The sequence below is a fragment of the Haliotis rufescens genome, unplaced genomic scaffold (genome assembly GCF_023055435.1).
Source record: "Haliotis rufescens isolate VD_foot unplaced genomic scaffold, xgHalRufe1.0.p SCAF_13, whole genome shotgun sequence".
Taxonomy (NCBI): Eukaryota; Metazoa; Mollusca; class Gastropoda; order Lepetellida; family Haliotidae; genus Haliotis; species Haliotis rufescens.
Genome location: NW_025963813.1, coordinates 971794 through 999783, shown reverse-complemented (window position 1 = coordinate 999783; position 27990 = coordinate 971794). Strand labels below are relative to the sequence as shown.

General features: G+C 41.1%; 1 protein-coding gene across 9 annotated transcripts in view; it reads right to left on the bottom strand.

The window, feature by feature from the left end:
* Window positions 1-27990, bottom strand: part of LOC124148648 (echinoderm microtubule-associated protein-like 2) — a 101577-nt gene that overhangs the window by 5416 nt on the left and 68171 nt on the right. For 5 of the 9 annotated variants that reach the window (XM_046519869.2, XM_046519872.2, XM_046519873.2 and 2 more), the window contains 17 exons: window positions 17123-17842; window positions 16792-16954; window positions 15883-16047; window positions 14729-14801; window positions 13834-13983; window positions 12551-12620; window positions 12008-12109; window positions 11323-11430; window positions 10442-10456; window positions 8812-8973; window positions 6528-6545; window positions 4707-4859; window positions 3917-4030; window positions 3094-3228; window positions 2577-2732; window positions 1912-2074; window positions 975-1069 (listed from right to left, as the gene is read on the bottom strand). In XM_046519869.2, the coding sequence (XP_046375825.2) occupies window positions 975-1069; window positions 1912-2074; window positions 2577-2732; window positions 3094-3228; window positions 3917-4030; window positions 4707-4859; window positions 6528-6545; window positions 8812-8973; window positions 10442-10456; window positions 11323-11430; window positions 12008-12109; window positions 12551-12620; window positions 13834-13983; window positions 14729-14801; window positions 15883-16047; window positions 16792-16954; window positions 17123-17842 (2562 nt within the window). Of the gene's footprint in view, window positions 1-974; window positions 1070-1911; window positions 2075-2576; window positions 2733-3093; window positions 3229-3916; window positions 4031-4706; window positions 4860-6527; window positions 6546-8811; window positions 8974-10441; window positions 10457-11322; window positions 11431-12007; window positions 12110-12550; window positions 12621-13833; window positions 13984-14728; window positions 14802-15882; window positions 16048-16791; window positions 16955-17122; window positions 17843-21657; window positions 23619-27990 lie in introns of those variants that run through there. The other 4 variants (XM_046519871.2, XM_048394054.1, XM_048394053.1 and 1 more) reach the window with 4 other exon arrangements.

Sequence of the window (27990 nt, the reverse complement as noted above, 5' to 3'; positions counted from 1 at the left end):
GAGGTGAGGTGGGGTGAGGTTGGGTGAGGTGGGGTGAGGTGAGGTGAGGTGAGGTGAGGTGGGGTGGGGTGAGGTGGGGTGAGGTGGGGTGGGGTGAGGTGAGGTGGGGTGGGGTGGGGTGAGGTGAGGTGAGGTCAAATGGGGTATAACGTCGCGTTCAATATTATTGCACTAAGACAGGGCCGTGCATGTACGTGTGTGTGTGTCCTTGATTTGGCCCCTCAATGCCGAGTGCCAGGCAAGGTAACAACAAATACCATCTTTTAACGTGTGTCTGGTATCTGGCCGGAGATCCCACCCCTTGACCGCGGAGGCGGTTCGCGTCACACACGGACGTCTGTGTCTACCATATCGATGTTAGTTATTTTAATTTCCTAAATACAGCTCGCTACAATGTTATGATAAATTACGGTGTGTTAGAAATGAACTAGTTTGCCTTCGAAACACCTTTTCTTTCTTCATTAACCCGTTCATCAACCAACCCGTGAATATCTGGGTTAGAATAAGTCTTCAGCAACCCATGCCTGCCGTAACAGCCGGCTAACGGGATCGGGGGGCCAGGCTCGCTGACTTGGTTGATGCATGTCATCTTATCATTATTGCTCAGATCGATGCTCATGATATCAACCACTGGATTGAAGTCTCGATTACATACAGATCGTCGTCATAAAGCTTGAATATTGTTGACTGCAGCGTTAAACAACAAACAAACGTTAATCAACCATCCATTCTAGGTCAAATACTGGTGAAGCTTCATAAAATACTACTTCTATACTTGAGGAGGAAATCGGCTTAGATCATAGCCCCGCTTTGACATTCCAACAGGTTTAAGGCTTATTCTAAGTATTCTAGCTGTACATGTCAACTTGAGGTGGGAGGAAACCCGGAAGTGATGCCGACGTTTACCTGTTAGGTGAAACCCACGATCATGGTTTGATGGTGCTGACAAACATAGAAACATTACATGCACTTACGTTTGATGTTGCATGGACACGTCCCAGGACTCCCTTGTCCACGGAGCAGATGTGGAGGTAGCCATCGTCAACAGCAACAGCCAACCGCATCCCGTCTGCAATAACAACATCTTCATTTGTAATATGTTCGTGAACATTCAAAATTTCAAACTGTATTTTTACTTTTTAGTTAATTATGAAAATAACATCCACACAAAGACCACCATCAACATTGATCAAATGTTTCAAAACATTAATATGACCAATACGGGCATCCTATATGTTTTCGTTGTTGTTGTTGTTGTTGTCATAAAAGTGTGTAATTGCGCTTTAAGGACAATCATACTACTGTTGCTGGGGCGGTCGGGTAGCCTAGTGGTTAAAGCGTTCGCTCGTCACGCCGAAGACTCGGGTTCGATTCCCGACATGGGTACAATGTGTGAAGCTTAGTTCTGGTGTCCCCCGCCGTGATATTGCTGGAATATTGCTGAAAGCGGCTTAAAACCACAATCACTCACACTAACTACTACTGTCACGACTATTTCTCTGCATGAACTTTGTATGACATGTCACGTAATACATAATAAGTGCCAACACACCGTATCATCACTATTTGATAGTGAATCATAAACACATGTTCATACTATAGTCGAAAGCATACAATCGACTCAGCTTTTAAAGGTATCTCGTATGAATATTGAATGGGTTGTGCTCCTTTTATTGAAGTATATTCAGATGTTTCCGTTCCATGCGAGCATCTATACAGAACTTTGAAGTATCAATACAAAAGCTATTGTACAAATCATTACTTATTATTTAATTGTATGTAAGACAGCAATTGTAACCGGAAGATGGATTAATTATTCATTTCCAATCAGAATAGATGGACAAGGAAGCTAACTCATAAATAGGTCGACAGGCAAGAATTGAAACTCGATGTAATGCCAACTGGACGTACTAGGAGAGAAAGCCACAGTGTTGATCTTCTTAGCGCCTATTACAATAGTGTTTTCTTCACGGCCTCTGTTAGTGTCGTTCAGAATGATGACTTTGCCAGACTTCGTTCCCAAGGCAACCATTCGATCATGATGATCAACAGCAACTGCCGTGCATTTCTCCCCCTGTGACAAGAAAATCACCGAAGTGAACATCAGCTGTAAATATAATTAATATCGTGCGGGATAGTTTAAAATATTAACATAGGTTCAGAGGTCGTTGATGAAAGATTCACCATGCCTTGTTACTAACTACTGGGCCATGTAAAAGAAACTTTGCATCGCCGTGTCGGTTTTGTAAATTGATCGTGAGATATGGGTTTATTTGGCTAGTAAAACATCAGGTATAAATGTTACTAATATGATTGTCGCGACTGTTGGGATTTTCAAGGACGACTTAGCGGAAACACACGTACTGATCACAAATACATTTGTGATAAATATGATCACCAAAGCACAGATCTAAAGCATCAAGGTACACAACCGTTAGACCATTCAGTACCCACTATTCCCAATAAGCAACGGAGACAGTTCGCTGTTTAAACATACGGGAACACAATGCTTTTAATGTGCAGGGCCATTTCTGTGATCTACAGTGGCCAGTGGGACAGAGTGGATGCTGTGTTACCTCTATCTTGGTCTTCCAGATCGGTATTCGTTGTGAAGCAGACCACTTGATGACCAGATCCTTCCCTGCAGTGACGAAGCAGTACTCTCTGGCCTTCACATGAGTGGTGTATTCCTTTGGGTGGACGGCAATGGACACACTGTCGCCGCTGTGACCCTGTTGGAAGGAGGACGAAACTATAAAACGGGACAGCTGCAAAAACATATCTCCAAAAACATACAATCTCATGTCTTGAGCTTTGTCAAGGTATCCGTCCATGGGTAAAGGTACAACCCTTCTTTGCATCTAACCCAGGACGAGACACATCCTGCAGGATCATTGGTAAAGGGAACCTTTTCCGCTCAAAGTGACTGCTGTAAAATCAGAATTCTTCCAGCTCAGACGGGAACGACACCCGGTGTCCGAGGGTCAAGAACACCAGTCCAACCAGTTTGATGATACAATGTGTCTATCAAGATCTACTACAATATCGGTTGGTGTAATTATTGCTCTGTGAAGCAATGACACTGGATCTCACCTGTACAATGGTTGAGAACTTTTGGTGCAGGTGTCCCTGAAGGATGCAGTTCTTGTCGGTGCCCAGGAAGATGACGCCATCCTCAAAGTGGGCGTGGTTTGGAGCTATGGCCTGGATGTTCCCGCTGATGTTAACCTGCATGAACAAGTTAGTTAACCTCTAAACTATTACCACATGAAGCACTATCAAAAAGTAATGATACCAGGTTTTTCGCGAAAAGACGAGCGTATCCTGCCCACCGGTGGCACCCATCACAAACACATGCAAAGGCAAGAAAGGGTGTTCAGATGGTACATATGTAGCGGTAATGTTCCTTGTGTCAGAGTGAAACCCCAACAGTGAAGTAGTAGTTATTTGCTCATATATCCCAGTCATTGGATCATATTTACCTCACAGTAGTAACAAAATGCAAACATCTCGTGATATTTAGGAACAAATAACAAAATGGCCCTCTCATAGTTAGGTGCCTCGATGGCCAGTGTCACGCTGCTTTAAGGCTCTTGGCTTGAAGGCATTGCTCCAGACGGGTCATGCCGACCTAAATATTGGTAATGTTAACTTGTTTGTTGTTTAACGACGCAATCAGCAATATTCCAGCTATATGATGACGGTCTGTAAATAATCAAGCCTGGACAATCAAGCGCTTGACATCATGAGCATCGATCTACGCAATTGGGATACGATGACATACATCAAGCAAGTCAGGAGCCTGACCACCCGATCGCCTCTTATGACAAACATGGGTTGCTGAAGACCAATTCTAACCCGGATTTTCACGGGTACACACAAGTAATGGTCCTGAGTGATACTTAGTTGAACGTACCTGTATCCTTTGTGGGTTCTTGTATCTGTTCATGGTGTCCCAGAGGAACATCTCACTCCCGCCTCCAGACAGCAGCATGCCATCCGCCAGCACTGCCAGGTAGGTGATTGCGGACTGAAACACGAGATGCGTTCACAAATCACACGTTCATGCGTTAATAGAACAAATAATGTTTGGCTCTTTCATGGGGCCTGATGCTAAGCGGGTCATCTCGATTTCATACTTCCTTTATAACTTCGTAGAACATGTCCCAATAGGGGAGTCAATGAGTTAGAAAGGTGAACACCGCTCAGCAATGTCACGTCATAGGAAATTTGAATTTTTTCATACCGGTCCCATTTTGGGAATCGAACGCTCCATCAGTCTCAGAAGCGAGCACCGTCACATCAAGCTTATCATGTCGTTCAGGTGGAAGTAAAGGACCGGATTTTACCGAAAAAAATACATCGTCCCAGAAATTGCTTGAAAAAAGTCATTATGCAGTCTGTTGAAAAAACCCAAATTGTCTGCCACACAAAAAATATATAAAATATGTACTTTGGCTCATAGTTTTAATAAATAAAATATCTAGTTAGCTGTAACTGAAAAATAATATCTAGTCTTCATACAAATCCTAGACGTCACCCACCCCCACCCACTCCACCAGCCCCATAATATCAAATAGGCGTTCCTTTTGACCTTGTTCCTCATCATAGTGCCTCTTTCCAGATTCCAATAAAGAATGTGACATCATCATCACAAAGCCAAGTTAAAGGTACAATTTGAAAGAAAAGGATAGTATTCTGTATACCTGGTGTATGTTTATCTCCGAGTCAGACCGACTGAGACTAAAGACGTTGTCGTTGTCGCGGCTCCAGATCATGATGGAGCCGTTGGAGTCGCCAGTGATCACCTCGCCAGTCGACGAGAACGCTAACGCCGTGAAATGGGTTGGGATGTCGTCCTGTAAATATTTGACATGGTCAGAGATGGTCATATATAAGAACACCGACTCTTCCGAACTGTAAGATTTAGAAAGTGAGAAAATACGATATTATGCAGTGTGTCTGAACTTTGAACTCTTTCTAGGTATAACGAATACATGCCAAATATGGCAATAAATGAAAACATCAGTCTTGAAAAAACCCAACTGCAATAGTCAGATTACTATAAATTGCAGGTACCGACATGGCAGTGTTTTATACGACCCACGGTCATACATGCCGACTTGAACATCGGTAATGTTTGCTTGTTCGTTGTTTAACGCCGCAATCGGCAATATTCCAGCGAACCTGACCACCCGATTCCGTTAGTCGCCTCTTATGACAAACATGGGTTGCTCAAGACCAATTCTAACCTGGACCTTCACGGGTGCACATGACAATGGTCCTAAGTGGTACTTATGTTGAACTTTAAACTACATGGTATTTGACACGCCATTTGTCAAATATAAACAAAATGACGCGCCAAGTGAAAAACAAATTTATTTTTTATATGCTCACAGATAAAGATTCTGCCTTCTGAAAGATTGATTATTGATCGTGGTTCATTGCATTCAGTGATACGTCATGCACGTCAATCAATATGCATGCAGATCAGCTAGTTAATGTGGAAGTATTTGTATTATTATAGACATAAAGCGTTTGTTTGTTTGGGGATATTTGCACACATGGGTTATGCGTAATAATAAAACGTTTGTGTATCAGTCAGTTATGAGATGTTTGTACACATGGGTTATGCGTACAAATCAATAAAAAATAGGTAAATAGTTTTAAAGTCAAATTTAAAAATCATATGATTTAGAGTTGGTAAACATAATAATATGTCATATCCAGAAGGCATTTTGGGTAAAACACTACAAACCGAACATTTAATATGCCTTAAAATTATCCATTTCATGGCCATCGAAATATCATGTCTAAATGTCTCTCTTTATTAATAGCATCATCAGTAGTAGTAGAAGTAGTTGTAGTGGTAGTAGTAACATTAGTAGTAGTAGTGGTGGTGGTAGTAGCAGCAGCAGCAGCAGCAGTAGTTGTAGTAGTAGTAGCAGTGGTAGTAGTAGTAGTAGTAGTAGTATCCATTTACACATGCACACTATTTACAGTCTCACTGAACAAACACTGTGCATGATGTATGCTACAAATGCTATATAATATGACTCCAATTATGGAGAGATCGTATCAGCCAATAATTCACGCACGACCCCAGTGTCCACACGGAAGGATCAGATAAAAATTGTTGAAAAGGTTTCACTTTGACGAGTGACAAGTATTAAAGCAAGGCAAGTCGCTTGTCCGAAACAGACACCAGCTCCTATACCACACGTTCGTGTCTACTGCCCCAGTATCGTTTGTAAATCATCCAAAAAATGTTTACATTTTAGAGGAGCCCGCAAGCATGTAATCCAATATTTGCTCAACTAAATTCCATTTGCATATCAATTAAAGGAGAATAAATCAAATATATGCTTTCAATAAACCCTTCAAACATGCAACCCCCCAGCTAGTTACCTCTCGAACTCCTCTCACTACTTAAAGGGGTCGATATTCACAAATATGAAAACAAGCCAAGCATATAAATGTTAGGATAATTAGTTTAAATAGTGTATTGTTATTTGTATGTTTCTTACCTTCGTCTTATCTTGGGGCTATAACAGTTTAAAATATCAGTGGTAAAAAATATTGCATACTGTCTGTTACGTCGTCTTGAAAGTCACGTGTCGTTACACATGATGGGGTTCTGCATGCACAAACATGCACACACATGCACACACATGCACACACATGCACACTGAACATCACGGACCTGTCACACATGCACACATTAGTTCCACTACATGCATGGTTCTGCGTCAAAGAATACCCAATCGTGGAGCATAAAGGGAGTTTAGCATTCGTTTGATTGTGCATGCAGGGGGGGGGGGGGGGAATGTAGAGGGCGTGGTTTATTGTGAAGTGGAGCCCCGATAGTTTTGTGGTTCATTGTGGTTCATTGTGGTTCATTGTGCAGATGTCTTAGCTATTTACATGCATGCTGTAGAACACATCACACACAAGTGCTGTGGGCATTTCACTCAATTCAGGTGAATCATGTTGAAGAACAATCCAGACATTCTTTCATTCTATGGGCAATAAAGTTCCAAATGGAACGGTTTGACGAATTCTGGCATACAATTGTACACGTGTTTACCAGGAAACATACGACACGAATAAACAAATCAAGACAGAATACGTTAATAATGTTGTATTGTGGCTAGAAATGTATTCACAGTCTCGTATGATGCCGTGATCAATTGTTACGAGCCCCAGCTATACAAGGCTTTGTGAACACCAACTGATAATGCAGGCATTGTGAGGGAGCTGATGACCGTATTCATTACTCCACACAATATAGAATGAAAGAATGGACGTGGCATTTACATATTAATGTTGTTTCCCTTACCTTTTTCAAAGCCCGAAGCTATAATAATATATTTAAATATATTGAAAACTATCTATTGTTTAGAATGACTGACTGGATATAATGATAGGTTTGTTGTCCCAACAAACAACCAAACCAAGCAACCCAACAAAACAACCAGGTATTAAAGAATAGTAAAGTTATGCCGATTCTATCTCGGCAGGTCCAAGTATACCTTGTGTAATGTAGGCATATCATCAATCTAGGTACAGTTCATTAGAATTCACCGCCCACAATACCATGGTTGGATGGTCAGGTATCGCGCCACAGTCAGGGGGCGTAAGCTTGCATCATGAAACTGACATGAAGGTATTACGTTTGGATGACAGATGTCGATATATTTCTACACAAAATGTCCAACCTGATGACAATAACTGTAACTGTAACTGTAACTGTATTTTAAAGTCTTTTTAACTTAAACACAATGCTACAGTTTCTCATAACACATTTTAGATTATCATTTTATATAATACTTAAAAGATTTTAAAGAACACCCGATATTATTCATATAACGAAAGTTAATATGTTATTGCATGAGAGATTAACTATAGTAATATGACAGAATCGGGTGTTCTTATTAGTAGTATATTAAACGTTGGCTGAATAGATATACGTTCGCACAGGAACCAAGCTGTATACAGAGATTGGTTCAACCGTGAAAGCACATTGGTCTAATTGTTTTTGCAAAAGTGTTGTTTCACATCCCAGTTTCAAATGTAAAGCTCAAATGACATCTAATTATCACTGTCAATACACTGTCAATACACTGTCAAGACACTGTCAAGACACTGTCAATAAGTCTTTGAGGGTCATTTAGAACTGAGTTGTAAGAACAAGAAACCATTACATTTTTTATGGATAACAACTTCTTTTATTCTTTGTTATTTTCTTACAAAGAATAAAAGAAGTTGTTGTCCATTAAAATGTGTCACGTATTCACTGTCTTACCTGATTGGTTCAATAAAAAACACATTCCCAATCTAATGGATTCTTGTTTAACGCCACTCTAAGCAACATTCCAGCTACATGAAGGCGGGCTGTGAATAGTCGACCAAATAATCCAGTGATTGAGCAACGATCCGTGCCATCAGGGTACGATATCAATCGATCCTGACAAGCCGATCCTGACAAGCCGATCCTGACAAGCCGATCCTGACAAGCCGATCCTGACAAGTCGATCCTGACAAGCCGATCCTGACAAGACGATCCTGACAAGTCGATCCTGACAAGTCGATCCTGACAAGACGATCCTGACAAGCCGATCCTGACAAGTCGATCCTGACAAGTCGATCCATCAGGGTCGCCGTTAATGATCATATTGGTTGCTGAGGACCAAATCTGTCCCGGAAACCCAAAGGGGCCATTCTTTATGTAACCAATCAAACTCCGAACGTTCAGTTATGTGGACTGGAAGCCAAGCGAACCATGTGGAAGTCCCCCTTTAAGTTACGTACCTCTGAATACCCACTGAGCTTGTCCCTGAGTATTCTTGCGTATGGAGTTCGGTCGTGTTCCCAGTCGAGTCTCCAGAAGTAGAGGTGTTGCCGTCCATATGTGATGAGGATGTCATCTTCACTGGGGTAGAAGCACCCCCCTGTCACCGTCTCTGTGTTGGTCTGGAGGGAAACATGACACTTTGTAACCTTCTTGTCTTTTATAGGCATTTCGAAGTTGGAAGAACGTGAATACAGGAAGTATTTATGGATAACAATTTCTTTGCTCTTTGAAACAACGTTTCAGGGCTACTATTTCTCCCTCCATCATGTGAATGATGATCTTTGTAACGTTTCAGGGCTACTGCTCCCCCTTCTGAAGGGGATGAAGGGGGAAGATATTCACCCGATGGAGGGACAAGAATTAACCCTGAAACGTCGTTACAAAAAAATCAAGAAGCTGTTATCCATTTAAAGTTTAATGTCTTCTTGTTACCTTTCTTGTCATTGCATTTACAAAGAGGGTGTCTATGTGTACTTTGAGAAATACTTTTGTTTCGAGGAAACATTGTGACATTCCGTTATATGTATAGAACACAATTTATAAGTTTCCTGATGGAAACAGTTAGTTCGTGTTACTTTTGCTGTTAAGATCATGACCATATGACCTCGGAAGTTTTACCTTTAGGAAATATTTCAAATCCGATTTCGTTTTTATAGGAATTTAAAGCATAAATATCAGATGGCGTTTAATTGATTGTTCCTTTCAGACTACATCAAACAGACCATAACATAAATTGTTTAACATCACCAAACAAATCGATATTGTTCCACTATCATCAAACTTTAAAAGCAATCCCAGAACAAATGTTTCTATTTACTCAAATGTTATATATTATTCATCATCACGTTCATCATTTTCAATCTATTCAGGACCAAATACAATTGACAGAAGGGACATGCGCAGCGACTCCCCAATGTCAACTTCAGCTATTCAATAACACTGTGCACATATACGTGCGCAATCAGAATACAGGAACTTCAAATAGCACAGACCAAACAAAACAACACAACTCAAATAACTGATTCGTGTGATAATTGAAATTTGAACAGAATATTGTAACCATGAAAACAGCAGAGTGTATTAATATTTACATGACGAAATGTGTACTGAACAAAATCACACAATATAACATTGTAATGAATGTGTGTATGGCGTATCCTAAAACTGAACTTAAGCCATGCTACGTCCTACAATTCTCCAACAGTTTTGGATAAAATCACGGTTTCGACATGTGCAGTCTGTTAAATTGGTTCGTACCCTTCACAACTCAAACATCACTAGAAATAAGCTGAAGGACAAACATCGACCCTCTTTAATGGGTTATTTTCTAGTTGGAAGACAAATCACCAGTTGATGGTCAGGAGCACGTTCTCATCCCAATGCAAGTGCTATGATTACATCATGGCAAATCGTCTTGGCACTGAGCTCGTTGTGAAACGGTGAGATTTGAATAAATTCTTGTATGTAGGAGATAAACCTCCTGAATCCCAATCACATGATTCAAATATTTCACTTTTATAGCTATATTTTCTGTCATGAAAGTTCAGTTTTAGGGTACATTACTCATGCAACATCACGCCATCTTACCTTTGCTGCTAAGACCTGGTAGCAAATACATGGGGATAGTCTTTAGTTTGAACGACAGGAAGTTGAACTCACACGACATTCATTGTTTCCTATCACACTATAACACAACAACTGCAAAATACTAATGTCTGGTAATATGTCCACTATATCAAGACACGTTTTTGACGTAACACTGTTTTGAATTTGTGTTGCAATCCACAGCATTTAAACTTATCTGGATCAGAACATATCGTAATTCAAATCAGGGGTATACCGAAATATCATCATTCTGGATATTTCAAAACATTCACACTTTATGATACATGGACATTATACAGGATATGTTGGTAGCACTCGGACTGCACAAAATACAGGCATTATTTTGCTCTGATGTAGTTCTCATCTTCAGAATGTTTAAGAAACAATACAGTTAAACCTATGATACATGAGCTCGATTTTAAGCCCGAATTTCTTGATAAATGTGGCGGGCAGGAGGACTAAACTGGTTCATCTGTCAACCGGGGGCACGGGTTGCCCAGTCATCTAGTAAGGCGCCGCAATTCGCTGTGCAGAGTTGCGTCTCTTGGGCACGCCAGAAACCTATGATTGTGAGTTCGAATCCCGGTTCGCCCCGATTATGTTTCTAGGTTTGTCAGCACCATACCCGTGCTCGTGGGTTTCACCGAAGTGGTAAACGTCTGAGACCTGCATCACTTGGGGCTTTCCTCCCACATTAAGCTGACACGCCGTGATGTGATGGAATACTGTTAAAAGCGGCGTTAACCCCAACTCACTCATCTGTCAACCATAGTCATGGCATGTTATCTGGAAGATATTCTAAACAGTTTATATTCTGTACTCAACCCGACCGGTTCGTGTCCAGCAACGGAGGTGGTACTTACAGTGGTCTTTGTGAGCATGCGCTCCGTCTGCACGTCCCAGATAGTCATTGTGTGTCGGAAACTATCGTCAATCACCATCATCAGGTCATTGTCGACATGCTGCAGCGTCTGAGAACAGAATATAAGACGTCAACGCCAGAGAATCACCAGTCTCGATTATCCACCGAAACAGATTGGTAGTGAAAGGCAAGATAAACTGTATGATGAACATGAAATGAATGGAAAACCAGTGATGACACCAGGTGTTCGCGAAATGAGAAGCATGACCTGCCCCACTGGTAGAACCCGCGACTCACACTTTGCATAAAGATAGTGAGTGTTCGTTGCCTGATGCCGCATAGTATTACTATGCCGACTGGAGAAAGAACTCGACTGAACTGTATATTGAAAGCATGGTCAGATCACATGGATTATTACATATATACGGTTTAGCAATACTGTAATAAATGACCTGAACGTTTACAAATTACAAATCTGTCTCGATTTTATTTAACATTATTTATCAATGATCACACTCTCTCAATCATTTTTACCTTTCATTTGTTCTGTTTTATGAGAAATGTGCCTGAGACTTAAGACATAACTAACAGACTGCTGTAGAACAGTGGGGGATGTACATAGTCCCGGTGACAAATATGAGGCATCTTCTCCCGACTCTCCTGGTCAGTGTTGTGTAAATACTTACATAATCCGAAAACGAAATGGACGTGATTCCGTTTTGAAAGACCCCAAGCCCAATCAGTGCAATTGTGGATAGACTGTCCACGTCCCAGATCCGAATATGAGCCTGAAAAAATAATAACGTTAAACAATGAAATTTAAACTAAACGCGTGACTTGATGACTGACAAAGAAATGCTACGCTTGTCACCGTCTATCAGGACGCACTAGGGATATGGTGGAAGGTTAAGTTCTTCTTTTTACATTTGAAGAAAAACATCTTTCTTATCGAATCTTCTTTCATGAATCGTATTGGTGTGGTTAGTTTTCATGTAATGTCCTTCTTATGCTTCAGTGTGTAGGTTTGTCAGCACCAGACCTGTGCTCGTGGGTTTCAGCAAAGTGATAAACGTCTTTGGCCTGCATCACTTCGGGCTTTCATCCCACATTAAACTGACACGCCGTGATAAAACTTGAATACTGTTCAAAGCGGCGTTCAACCCAACTCACTCAGTCAGTTTACAGTGTAATTGTTATGCTTCACAAAGAGAATGTTCTTAATAACTCACCCCATGGTCCGACCCTCGTCCTTGCAACTGACCAGTGGCCACTCTGTTTTGCTGTGGATGTATAGTCAGGCTGAAACAAAATATATATGATACAAAAAAAAGGTTTTAGTATGTTTTTGCCGTATGGTGCTGTAATATTATTTTCATTATGGTTACTTTTAATAAAAAATGTTTTAATAAAAAAAAAAAAAAGAAAAAAAAAAAGAAAAGAAAAAGAAAGAAAAAAGAAAAAGATAAATACATCAGTGTGATGCGCTTAGTAGTTAGCTAAGGCCCCAACTCTGTACAGACAATTACAGCGCTTTAGACGACTGTGCAACCCGTGCCCCCATTGATGCAAAGGACAATTAGGAATGTATAGGTGGGTATGCGTTTTTAGTACATTGGTATATGAAGCAGTTGGTATGTGGGTCTGGCTATGTGGGTATGTGGGTGCGGGTATGTGTGTATGTGGATGTGTGGGTGTGGGTGTGGGTGAATGTGAGTATGTGGATGGGTATATGTTGGTTGGTTGGTTGGTTTGTTGTTTAACGCCGAACTCAGCAATATTCCAGCTATATGACGGCGGTCTGTAAATAATCGAGTCTGGACCAGACAATCCAGTGATTAATATCATGAGCATCGACCCACGCAATTGGGATCGATGACATGCATCAACCAAGTCAGCGAGCCTGACCACCTATAGTCGCCTTTTACGGCTTTACGAAGTTGCTGAAGATCTATTGAGTATGTGGATTGGTATATGTACATGGGTATAGGTATGTTGGTATAGGTACATCTGGGTATGGGTATATGTTGGTATGTGAGAATGGGTATGTGGGATGTGGGGATGTGGGGATGTATTTGAGATGACATCCCGAATATGACCTGTGATCATCAGAGAATATATTGACACAGCAGATACCACATGTTTCACACACTCGTCTTGTTTGGTTGTTTAGTTCGTTTGTTGTTTAACACTGCACCCAGCAATATTCCAGCTATATGATGGCGGTCTGTAAATAATCGAGTCCGGACCAGACAATACAGTGATTGACATCCTGATCATCGATCTACGCAATTGGGATACGATGACATGCATCAAGCAAGTCAGCGAGCCTGACCACCCGATCCCGTTAGTCACCTCATATGACAAGCACAGTCGCCTTTTACGGCAAGCATGGTTTGCGTAAGACAAATTCTAACCCTATTAATAATAATCGTGTAATTATGTGAAGGCTCATTATTGAACAGGCCAGTAAACCTTCAACACTGCTCAATGTTCAGAAGAGAAGAGTACGTACCATGTGATGTCTTCGTTGTGGCCAGTGTAGAAGCGTTGAGTGTGGTTGTGCCAGTCGAAGATGACGACGACTGCGGCCACGTAGTACACCAACTCGGACGTGTCCAGTATATCCAGGTTCCGGTGTCGGTCACTTCCTCGATAGCCGTAACTTAGGACGTCAAGGATTTTACTTTTTGTTGTATACAAATTAAATCGACTAAGATACGTGATGACTAAGTGTACTTGTTTTGCGCAACAATCAGTTATATTTCAGCAATATTCGAGTCAGACAAACCAGTGGTTGATATCATGAGCGAGGTTCCACGTCGTCGGGTACAGCTGCCGCGATCAAAAGAACCTGAACTGGGTATTAGCCGTTTCGTAGATAGGCATATGACATGGGGATTGAACTCTATCCCAGCATCCTCATGGGTATATCAGTTGATACAAACATGTTCCTTCAGTGACACAATGTGCTTCCTATTGCTTCCTTGAACCCGCGGACATCCGGGGTGGAACTCGTCTTCAGCAACCCATGCGACTAACGGGATCGGATGGTCAGGCTTGGTTGATGCATGTCATCGTATCCCGATTGTGCTCATGATATCAATCTCTGGATTGTCTGGTCCAGACTCTATTATTTACAGCCAGACATCATATAACTGGAATATTCCTGAATCCGGCATTGAAAATGTAAAAGAAGTTCCTTGAGAAACATTAGACACCTACGTATTCTATTATTTAACGAAGGGCGGTGGGTGTTGCCTCGTGTTTGGAATATTGCTAAAAGCGGCATAAAACCAGACTCACTAACATTTCACGTCTCTTTGCACAACTTTGTTTATGTATGACTGTAACGGACCAATGGCCCCTTTTCCTAAAATAGTATTAATTCTTTCATACTGCAAGGATACACCCAGTCCAGGATGAGCTTTCTGTCCGGTTTGCCCAGTTCGTCCTCCATATCCTGGTACGACGCGTAGAACTCTGAATGCAGAACCACACAGGAATAAAACATCTCTTGCCAGCATGGTAATCAACTATAAGTAATCCATTCGCGAATGTCAAATTGTAAGCAAGGAACATCTTCGGAAACAATTAGTCGCTTTTGAAGCGCAGTAATCTGGAATGCGACGTTAAACCTCCTTTCACCCCACTTCTGAAGCATTTACATCACACTTAATGTGAAATTAAAAAGTATGTAATTCAGTCCACAATACCGTGTACGTGCAAATACAAAATCGAATTGTTTCAATAACAGCCAAGGTGCGAGGTGTTTGACTGTTTGACATCAACTGCTTTCATGCAGTGCTAAAAAGGGGGCTTGAACTGATAGAGAACGAAACATATTTATATGATCATATCTGTTGTATGAAGATTCACTACCGTAAAAATATACACAGAAAACCTCGGTTATAACGAACTCAAAGGGATAAGTAATATAAGTTCGTTATAACCGACGTTTGTTATACGCATACATACCAAATGACCAGGACACAAAATAAGTTCTTTATAACCCTCAATTCGTTATAAGCGTGTTCGTTATAAACGTAGTTTACTGTGTTATGAAACAATGTGAAACAGAAACCAATCAGTTCAAACCCTCTTCAACTCACATTCAGTAAGCACACATAATCTTTAACCATGAAATCTCTATCTGTAATGTTTGTCTCTATTAAATTAAATATCAAATTTAAAAAAAAAAGTTTTGTATCTTCAACGTCTTTAACGAACATCCAGTTTGTTAACGGACGTTATGTCAAGGTACTCGATATATACACTTATTGCCGATTTTCATTTTAAGAGTGAATTAAACAACAACATTATGTGTTACTCAAATACTTTTTATACAATCACGTCGACTTATTCGATGTATCGACTCATCCGACCAAGGTCGAATTATGACGAAAACATAAGTTGCCTGGATTATGACGTCACATTTACCCTAAAGGGGAACATCGGCTGATTGAAATTCGAGACAACAGCTGTCCACCTATAGAGACAACCTGGTTTATAAGATTATATGTGCGTGAACTCGCTGCAGTGCCCACATGCCGTGCTCGTGTACCATTTTGCTGTGCCTTTTCCATACCTCGTCGACGGCCATTTATTTTAACTTTGACAGTGTCATATCTGTTCAAGGCTGGGATACCGTTTTGGACACCGCTGGTGCGGGGGGAACTGTTGCCGTTCATCTGTATCATATCCACCCGGGGTGGGGCGGAGTCGGCACCTGGGGGAACAAAACAGTTCAGATGTCATCACGTGCAGGCAATCGGGCCGCCACCGTGCTCGTGTGCTTGAGCCTGCCCGACCAATGGACGATATAAGATGGTACTTGTTGTTACCCTGCCTGTGCTCGGCATTAAGGGGCTAAAACAAGGACTTGTCGGCTCGGAGTCAGTATACTGTGTCTGAGTGGGGTATTCATGTTAAACTCCGGCATGATATCTCTGTGGGCTAGCACTATAAAATCGGACAAGTTCAAGCAGCCACACACACATGCACGTCGCTATATAAGTGCAATAATGTTGAACGCGACGTTAAACCCCATTTCACCTCATCTCGGCTAAGACACGGCCTCATTGAATATGTGTAATATCGTAATCCTAGCAAGGGCATCCTTGGTCTCCCGCTATGGATCTGGCAACGTCTTTATCCCGTGCCACCCAGGCACTCGTATTGCACAGACAGAAAACACCACAGTAATTTGAAACATATTTTGTGTCTGCTAAATTAAAAACTAAACTATCTTGCATTTTAACATTTAGATGGCATATAAAGAGCAATAAGGGACTGTAATTCTCTTGTGTCCCTTGCCGTATCAGGATCTGCTGATCGTACTAGAGTAGTGTCCAGATTTATTCTAGGTTTGTCAACACCATATATCTGCTTTTCTAAAGAGGTATTTTATTAAATTATTAATTTATCTCAATAATAATTTGAAAGTCTAGAATTGAAAAAACCCATGTCTAACCTATGACGTATTTTGGCCTTGGTCTGAGAGGAGGTCGGTATGAATCGCTGGAGTAGGGCGGAGATCCTCGGTAAGCCCAGTCGGCGGGGACCTTCTCCCTTCCGCACACTAGCACTGTGTAATCTTTCCGGTACTGACGAACAAGCTGACTTAGACTGCATATCTATAACAATGACAATAAACGTACAATGATAACAACGATACAAACATGCTTAAGTCGCTATGTGGAACATTCAGAATTGTTTGGGTTCATTTGTAACAATTTCAGTTGACATTGTAAAATTAATTCATTATGAGACAGTTACGAATTACCACCTAAAACAGGACCTACCTCTTTCCCCACTCTGTCATTATTGAAGGCGTACAAGGCACAGGCAGGTGGAAGTTCCAAGTTCACAGCATCGGTAATCTCTCCAGCCATCAAGTCTTCAAAATACCTGGACGGTTTGAGGAACACCTTGGTCCTTTTCTGCGTTGAATTACAAACCAACCAGACTACGAGAGGCTTCTTGTTGTCGGAATAGTGTTGACCAACTGCCGGGCTTCGCTCCTCGGGCAGCGGGTTCCGGACCAAGGGCGAATCATTATGCTTGACTTTCCCAATATGCCAATGTTTGGGACCAAGTTTCCCGTACACCGCTTCAAGCTGCCCCTTTCTCATCGCTGTGCTAGCTACTATGTACGTCCCATGAGACTTAAAGTCACTAATGTATCGTATTTGTGTTGTACTTGGCCAATGATACACAAAGTTAGCACCCTTGTCTATTTGAAACTTTATCGTGAGCTCATTCAGCAAGGTTTCAAAATTTGGAAACCTTTTGGAACTCACTGATTCGATGACTGCAGGACTGCCTTGTTCTTTGAAATTGTAGAAATAAGCCCTCTTGCCCTGATGAGATCCTTGGAGTTCTTTTATATCGGTGTTGACAGAGCTCGCGCCATCGGCGTCCTCATACCGCCTATTGCCCTTACCCCCCTTCCTGAGCGTGACGTCCCCCTCCGTCGTTGTTGGGTCGTCATCCCCTTCACTCACTTGCTGTGAAGGTTCGCTCTGAAAAACATAAAAGAAGATGCAAGTCTGGTTTTCCGTCTGTTTTTGGCGATATCCAGCAATGCCACAACGGAGTAAACCACGAATCGGCTTCACATTTCCCCCCTGCGGGTATCGAGCCGTGTCAGGACACGGTTAACAGGACACCCCGCAACAAAACGATACGACCAATGTACATGAGGAATGAATTGGTCATCGTATTGGGTGGTTCCTTTCGGAAGAATCGAACATTGAAAACAACGAATAAGAAGATCGTGTAAGAATGAACCTGGTGAGGTAAGATGGGATTTAACGTCGCGTTCAAGATAACTGCACTGCAAAAACTTAAAAAGCTTAACAGTTACAGTCATTCACGTACATTTCACGTCGGCAACTAACTAGAGTATGGTTTTACGCCGCTTTTAGCAATATTCCAGCAATATCACAGCGGGGGACACCGAAATGGGTTTCACACTTTGAACCTATGTGGGGAATCGAACCCGGGTCTTAGGCGTGACGAGCGAACGCTTTAACCACTAGGCTACTCTACCGCCCCTCAACTTAGTACATGGGTACAAGGTACCAAAGCTACTAAGCTACTTGAAGCTACTTTGAGCTAGGCGTGGGGTTCGAATCCTGATTCGCCCCGACTATGAATATTGATTAGTTTACATTACACTGTTTGCACCATTGCTCGTTGTTTTCACCAAAATGATCTTTTCTCACGCATTCAACTGAAACACTGCTCAAAGTGGCGCTCAACCAAACTCACTCATTTGCATGTTAGATTGAGCACGACCCCGGGGGGAAAGGGTTTCATTTCGGTCTGTTTTGGTATTCGATCCTATGTCATGTGTTGTTATCTGGCGATCGGTTTAGACCTATTCAATAACTGCACTTGATATCAGAGTACGGATGACCTTCTTCTGAAATGCGGCAGATATTTACTTCTCTGAAGCGATGTTATCGCAAATGCACACATCCTCCGAGGATCAGATGCAGCTCTTCATCCAAAGACTCCGATATTGAGATACGTGCACGATAAAGCGTTGGGTTTTTATCTAATTACATTTATAACAGATCCTATCTCGGCAAGTCATTGGGAAACTGTGATTACTATAGTTACGAATTGTTGAACGTAAAAGACCCCTTTGACAAGTAAATAATGCCTTATCGATTCCATTGTAAAAGTATAGACGACAACTTACGTCTGTGTGGTTGAACAGTTACATTGTATGGACATACAGACAAACCATTCCATTATAGGTGCGGCAAATGAAACAATCTGTGGGTAAGTTTATAACTTATAATCGAAAATGAGCTTTTGGAATCAAGTTTAATGGAGCGGAGAGCGAAGTTTTGTACACCAAATATTTATCCTAACACCATAGTAACCTTGTAAAAAGGCTAGCTGATAAATTATTTGCATAAATAAAAGGAATATGACGTAGGGAAACGCTTGAACTAGTAGCTCCGGCATAGCCACATCGCTATCAAAGTTTTTGTTCATGTCTCGGTGGACAGTTCGTTGTAAGACCGAACGCCTTCAACTGTGCAGAGATGTACATCAAATGAACACTGAATCCCTTGAATCATTCACGAGTCGATAGATGTCCAGATCTCCATGTCCCTGAGCTGGGAAAGACGTCTTGGCAACAGTTCTGCTTGATGACGATCAAAGAATACATGTTTTTATTTATAGCAGGATACAGTGGATGGAAAGTCGGGGTTCAGGGAGCAAGAGGAATGGTTGATGTCACTATTTGTTGCTAATGAGAATGGTAACACAAACAATGATATGACGGATAGAGCAAAACAAGCACGAAGTAAATGAAGGCGAAAGAACATTGAAATGTCATTCTGTTTACTCATAGAGTTTATATTAACCTAAATTATAGTTTGTTTTTTTAATTTAGGGAATACTATCAACATAGGGCGTCTCACCCGAATGTATTTTATATAGCAAATATAGCTGGGTACAATGTGTGAAGCCCATTTCTGGTGTCCCCCGCCGTAATATTTCTGGAATATTTGTAAAAGCGGCGTAAAACCATAATCATTCACTCACTCAAATATAACAAATTACACCTAAATTTGCTACCTACATTTAGCATGTTCCTGTATTTGATAATTCAAAACAAAATGCTCTGCTTTTGTTAAAACGGTGAACAGTATTAGAGATTTCGAGCTGTTAATAAATACCGAGAAGCTAAAATTCTCCAGCTGTGGCGACGTTCTATACTAACGGAGGCATTTGTAGTATCCCCATTACTTTACTGTCCATCATTGCTCATACAAAGCGAGATCGGAAACATTAAGTTCATTCCTCAAAGGTAATATTCCCCGCACAATAGATTACGTGAAAAACAACGAAGAGTTAAATAATGGTATCATGGATTTGTGCAGTCCATTTGTGAAGGTGGGAATTTAGGGGCATCAAATCAAGTATAAACCTGCAGTTGAGTTTGCCTGGTACCTGACAGTGGAGTTAACGAATGTTAGATTACTATTTCGAATTATCCATAGGCATCACACATGGTACTGCCACGGAAAATAAGCTTCACCATCGTCGCAAGGGCATAGAAGGAACTATTGAGTCAAAGATTTAAGCTTTGTTTTATAAGCATTTCGTTGTATTTGTCAAGCCGAGAACTTTAGGGCCTTAGAGGTATCCGGTATCTCTGCCACAATGAAAATAGAAACAATCCAAACAAAAGGAGATATTAATCCATGACCCTAAACTGACGCATCACAGCATGGGGGATGACTCCAGCTGTTCGGGAATCACTATTGGGCATACAGATCAAACGTTGTCAAGCCGTGTGTCTAATTCTTGGAAGGTTCAATGAGGTATTGGACATCAAATTGGTGACCATATGTTCTCTGGTTGAAGGATAATGATTGTAACACTAATGGACGAACTACATTAGGAATGTAATTTGGAAATTAGTTTAAGAATGGTATTTTTCGGAAACACATTCAGATAATATCTAAGAAAATGTTAGCAATAGAGTCAAAGTGCAATCTTCTTGGACGTCATGATCTTGATAACAGTTTCAGAGTGTGTGGGAGAGAAGCAGATACATTCACGAATAAAAAGAACCTGAGAACACGTTTTCAAGTGTTACAACAAGCACGAGAGTTAATAATATTTACATAATTAATCATTTGTATTATGCTGAGCCTTAAAGTTTACTTTCCATAAGTTCTTTGAGCCTACATTTACTTTGTGTTCTTCTTCTTGCTCACTGTACAATCAGGCCCTTTGTGTCGACTAATCACATAGACATAGCTATTAGCATAGATGAATTTGAAAGGTACGTTTTTGCAGTGAAATGTCAATATGTTTCCAATTCTGTCAGTACAGTCGATCTTTTACATTTGTCAATTAGTCTGTAAATCGAACAGAGAGGTTCCGCACAAATTACTTAATTTAATCTCTTAGTTAAGTCAAGTGTCCATTAATGAGTGACTTCTGAAACACGCAAGTATATAAAAGGTATATATATATATGTTAATGTGAAAAATTAAGTTTTGTATATAAATGAAAAGTCCCATTTAAAAGTCAATCCATTTACCAGTCTCCCACGCATTTCATCACATTAAAATACAAAGTAACATCCTTACCGCAGGATCGCTCATTGTTAAGAATGTGCCTGTTAGAACTCTTCTTTATGAACCTACTACAACGCGTTCCGCTTGGACTATAACGCATCTTCCCGTACAGCCTTCCGCGTCAGTTTACCCAAACAAAGCAGTGGATTCCATTAAACATTAACTACTGTTTAATATCATGGAGATGAAATTTAGTTCACCAAGGCAACGTGTAAACAAACCTCCGAGCTTGAGTACGAGTCCTCTTCTGACGAGGAATCGACCGATCCAGAATCCCCTGTTGTGTCATCATCCTCTTCTTCATCTGTTGTGCCATCACTGGAGCGAGACAGGATTCTTTCTCGCCTTTTGTTATGTTCACTGTTGTACACTGAACGTACTTTGTTTACGTAACTGGATCCCTTTTCATGTTTAATTGGCTTGGTAGAAGTTCCATTGTTTCTCTGCCCATTTCTGGAGCCTTTCGTGGATCGCCTGGACTCTCTTGAAGAAAGTGCCACATAGCGATTGGGGTCTATCGGCTTTTTGGCTTTTTGGGTAAATGTCTTGCCCCTTCTTTTTGAAGAATCCTTCAAACGAATGTCTCTTGGAGCACGATTGTCTCTGTTTCCGGAATGACTAGATGACCTATGGCGAGATTCGTGACGACGACCTGAACGTTCTCGTTTACCGCTGCGTTTACGTCTGTCATTACGATCAGGTGTCTGATCGGAATCTATTGACACATCGCTGTCCGTTGGACGCGATCTGCCCCTTCTGGTTTTATTGACAGGGGGACGGGATTTATGCTTCCGGTCCCTTCTGTAATCTCTTGGCGGTTTATTGTACACACGTTTAGGTCTTTCCTCCGGCGTATCCGGTTCCGACCTTTCTGAAGCCTCTCTTATTGCCTCCTCCCGTGGAGGTATATAGACATACTGTCGCTTCCTAGTTCTAACATGGCGCCTTCTGTGAGCTTTGGTGCCAGGATAAGGTTCCGAATAGGGCAAAGAAATGTCACTATGTGCCAGCGACCCTTCCCGGGAAATGATGGGAACGGATCTGTTGCCATCTGAATCCGATCCTCGTCCTCTGTACTGCTTGTAATCCCTTAAGTACATGTACGGCACAGGCTCCGAATAGGTTCGTTGACCTTTTAAAGGGTCAAGGTCAAGGGCACGACCTTTGCCTTCCCAAGGAGCCTTGACAGCATCGTTATATTCACTAACAGGCATGGCAACACTTCCTGATCGTGTGGATGAAGTCGTGCCATAGGTCGCTGGGTTACTGGTCGAATTCACTCGACCTTCCAAATCAGGAAACTCGGCGAGATATCCTCTATCCAACTTCACAAAGTCATTGTACCGAAAGCCATTCAGCGGTTGGTCAGCATTTTTAGGATCTACCAATCGCAATGGTACTTTACCGTTCGCGGTTCTCGGAGTAACAGTTTCAGGTTTCGGGGGATCGTTGTATTCCTCAAAGAAACTAAAATCTCCTTTCTTTGGCTCAAACGTTTTCGGTGGCTTGTAGACTGGCACATTTGCAGGTGTGGGAGGTTTTTCTGGCTGTGGATTTTGCTCGTCGAAGAGCAATAAAGCCTTCCACAATTCCATAGTGGAATTCTCCTAGAAATATGTCAGTCCGCCATCTTGAATTTTACACTCATTGTCAATGTCGACTGGCTTCAAGGGCCGTGATAAACACACGTAACGCGAACCATGATCTCACCATGGTCAGGACATCATTGGTATCAACCCACTTTTCACCGCAACTGAAGGAAAGTATCCTCTCTACCTCAACAACTACATAAATCCAAGATCGCCAGACGAGGCCGTGAACTGTCAGAATAGTATATTTCCAAGGGCGGCATTTTTCGCAAGCACCCGAAGCAAACAAAACACAATACCGACTTTTATTCGCCTCACAAAGACAGGTTTTACAATGTTATTGAAAGGGCAGTGCATTGAATAGGCCATCATCATAATGTAAACATTTCGACATTATTCGGCAGGGACAGTACAGTACCAGCCAGAAACAAGTGGTGGTTGTCAGACACGGCTAGAACAAATATATAGTTTTATTCCTCCATTGGAGAGTTGCAAAGAGAGAGGCATGGGAGAATGTACAAGGGTTGAAAGGAGATTATTATTTAAGGAAATGGTTATGTTAAGGGCGGACAATGTTAACAGACATAGATTGATTATTAACCGTAGCGCTTACGTCCCTGCAGGAGTGGTATAGTCCTAGGTAACAGTTCTGGTATACACACCATGTTCGCTGCCTCACAGTGTTTAGCGGGACAAGTGGGACACGTCAAATGAGACAGCAGACTATGCGTTGGGGGCTTAGGGATCGACCATTGAGCGGTGGGTGTGTGGGTGTGGGGGGTGGGGGGTGGTGGTGGGGGGGGGGGGGGGGGGGGATAAGCATGACTCAGACACACAAAAATTGTCTGCCGCAAACAAAATCATTGTAAGGTGTTTTCTTATAATACTATTCAGGCTCAGTTTCAATTTAAAAAACATATCTGGTTTTGCAGCAGTTGTCTTCATACAAAATCCTTGTGGCCTCTTAAGACAAGCATGGGTTGCTTAACGGCAATTCTAACCCGGATCTTCACGGGTAGATATGCGAAAGACTGACACCACGTCTTACATTGAAGCGACTTATATATGCACAGTACTGTACAGGGACGCTCCTCCTTCAACGGCTTTCAGACTCAACCAATAAAAACTTGACTCCCTCACCCTACATTGATCAACGCCAAATCTCACTCCTCGCTAGCGTCCGTTGAATACGGATATGATTGATGATTTCAATGCCGGGAGATTACATGTTCAACAAACTCGCGCCTCAATTGCTATCTGAGCATGTATTTGTATGAACACAGGGTGTTGATCTATTCTGGAGGCCGCGTTTCTAAGGCGGTGGATATCAATGGATGGAGGTGTGTTTGTGGTTGCTAACCACGCTTTTCGCCTGGGGAAAGGGGTGATTCAGGGCTAGCTCATCCGCGGCCTACTATTATGTAACTCGTTGTCAATCACAGGTTATTCAGGCAAACAAAATCCGATTTTGTTGGATTGAAATGATTTAATGACACGGGTGTATTGTATTTTGCATGTGAAGAGATTGTCGATTGTCTCCTAATGTACAGTTAGAATAGGCTCATGCTTGGGTTCTGTTACTCGTGTAAAAGCCTTAATGTAAAGTTGGAGTAGCGTATTGTTTGCTTCTGGTAACATGGTAACTTTAATCTTCAGGTTGTCCGTTGAATTAATCACCTGAATTCCTAAAGTGAAAATCATTCAAAAAAGCTGTTATTTCAGTTAGACCTTTCATACATTATATTTGGTTTGATAAAACGAAACAAATTCTGAAATTTACATTTGTTTTCATAATTATTACATAGCTTATTTAAATTTGTTTAAGCAATTTTTTGTATTCTGTACGTAATTGTTTTTTAAGTAAATTATACGTCAAGAATAAGAGTGTTTTGTAAATAAGGTTTACACAAATACATAGCATGTTAGTATCTTCATATACGCCACGAGAAACACCAAAGATAATATTTTAAATGGTAACTATGTTTATGAACATGTGTAGGAAAAACTACCTGATTTGAATTAACCTCAAGGCAAGCAGGAGCTGACTACAAATCTCTCGCAAATGCGAGAGTGAGGCGGCAATTATAACAGTGAGTTAGAATGGTTTTACGCCGCTTTTAGCAATATTCCAGCAATATCACGGCGAGGGACACCAGAAATGGGCTTCACACATGCTGCCTATGATGGGAATCGAACCCGGGTCTTCAGCGTGACGAGCGACGCTTTAACCACTAGACTACCCCACCGCTCCTCCATTATAACAGAACATCGTACCCATTTCAGGAGTCGAAACTTGGTCCTCGATGTGACACAATCGACCCTACGTCCCAAATGCCTGAACTTAATTGCTAGACCTAAACTCGACTATCCGAACCCACCGGTAACTAACTTAAATATAAACATATTTTCATGACAATTAAGAATGAGAATGTGCAGGAACTTTGTTCTTTTTGTTAAATAGCGTTACAGAAAACGCCTTCTTCAAGTTCATGTGTATGATTAAAAGATTGCAGGGTCAAGGGTCAGACACAAATATAGGCCGACCTCTGTGTACTCCGAATATTAGCGTGTGAGTTACAATGAGATCGGACCCTACACGTCTTTCTGTCAGACCACAAATGTGCCGGACGTTCCTTAATGCTGTGTTAGTTAATTCATTGTGGAGCATTTAACAGGGGCACACACATTGACCGCTTGTAGATTGTTACCGTATTTGAATATTCTTCAATGATATTATTGTAAGCATTGCGCTCTTGTGTCTCTCCAAGGCATAAATCAACTACATAACAGCACACTCCCTTCTCTAACCTTGTCATAACATCAAAAGCGATCAAAAGCCGAAATTGCAATTAACGGTGAAGGAAATTGGTTCAATTAACTTTCTTCACACAAAGTATATACATGTAATATTCATCAGTTGTCTTGTAATCGAGACGTTGCTTTGTCACGAAAGAGTTCGTGAGACATTTCCGGTATGCGCCCGTGTCATTTCCGGTTACCGGTTCCTGTTGCTCAATATGTGTATGTCGCGTAGAATAGGAAGTAAAGAAAATATCAGCTGCACGACTTGTGTTCATGAAATATTCACTTCTAAAGGAGAGCAATACAAAAGGTTAAAGGTAATGGAAAAATACACAAAACTTGGCAAAATCCCCTGGCTCCGTATTACTGAGTGCAGTAAAGGTTATCCGTGTACATGCTGTTGTTTATCACAGAGGTAGGGACAAGCATTTTCAGATTAAATAAACGCGACAACGCCTGTCTATCAGAGTACTTGTACGATTTCGAATATATCCAAAGTGCTCAAACAACCCATCCAGGAGAAATCCAAAGATACTTAAGTTTACAATTGATCAAGAAATGTTAATCTTTTAGTGGTCAACTGACCCACACTCCGTAGAGACATAATAGTACAATTTTGTAGTGCATTTCAACTGTGGTAAAAGGGTGTAGCTCAATCAGTCTTAACGTTTTCAAACATGCGTGAATATTGTTCTCCTATTGTTAGCTGTTAGTTCCGTCAAAGGTTCCCTGGCACTAACTAACTTCACGTTTACAACAAAAGAATCCTTTATTTTAAAGTGAAAATCGAATATACAACGATGACAAATCATTTTCACAGTTATTCAGCAAAATATCATCACCTTTAGGTTATATTCGTTTTGAAAAGATTATAACAATGTTAATATTGATATTATTACTGATAATACATCTTGTATTCTTTGGCCTCAGGCGAGATGGTATCTGTATTGACAATAAATGAACTGTGTTGACACTAAAAGAACAGTCTTCGTTGTTCTATTGATCGAGATAATGGTTTTCTTCAATATTTACCATAGGGTGTCCTATGGTACTTGTCAGTAGTCCCTTTACTGACAACAAAACCCCGTCACACTTCAATTGGTTAAGAGCAATGATCGTTACCTTCTCAAAGCCCTTGTGATAATGTTTTATGTGGTTATTTGTATACACTTTTTCATCTTTGAAACTAAGAGTCGAATAATAGTTTTAAACGCACAATAGTCTTTTTTCATAACATACGGCCATGAGAAGTCAATAATATCCCCAATCACCTTCGGACAGACTTATTCCTCTGGATAACACCGAGTATTTGATATTCTGGTGTGTGTGTGTGTGTGTGTGTGTGTGTGTGTGTGTGTGTGTGTGTGTGAGAGAGAGAGAGAGAGAGAGAGAGAGAAAGAGAGAGTGAGAGAGTGAGAGAGAGAGAGAGAGAGAGAGGGGGGGGGGGGGGGGGGGGGGGGGGGGATTTTATCGAAAATATAAATTGTCCAAAAAACTGCCCGAAACTAAATTATTACTGATTATTTTGAAACCAACGAACCATTTATAAAACATGTTGTCATCATTGATTTTCAATGATCCATTCATGTAATTCTGTATATAAACTAATAAAGGATACATAGAAAACCCCATCACAGTTCCCCTTTCATTTCAATCATAAATCCATTTAAACTGACGGTAGTTTGTGAGGCAGATATGAAATTAGGGGTGAGCAATGGTTATCAGAAAAATAATAAACACTGATGAAAATAACAAGTATAAGTTTATTGTGATTCTACTGTCGGCAGGTTCTTAGTTATTTACTTTACGTTTTATCTTCATACTCACAATGTCAATTTGTAGCTGCTTATTTACATAAAAAAACAAATATGTTATGTGTGCGACATTAGTAATTTAGTAAACAAGATTATGCCTAAATGGTTTGATCGTCAAACCGTAACGGTCGCCTTCAACAATGAATTAGATTTTAGTAGACCGAGTCCCAAGGGAAGTTCTGTACGTTTTATTCCTTCTTCTTTTATTTATTTTAAAGGCCAGAGGGTTTTATTCTTATATGGATCTGCTACTCTGATCAATACTCCACCCATGCCGACAGATTATATCAACAAAATGATCACTTTGGAAACAACATACTTTCTAATACTACTTGTGTCGGAAACACGC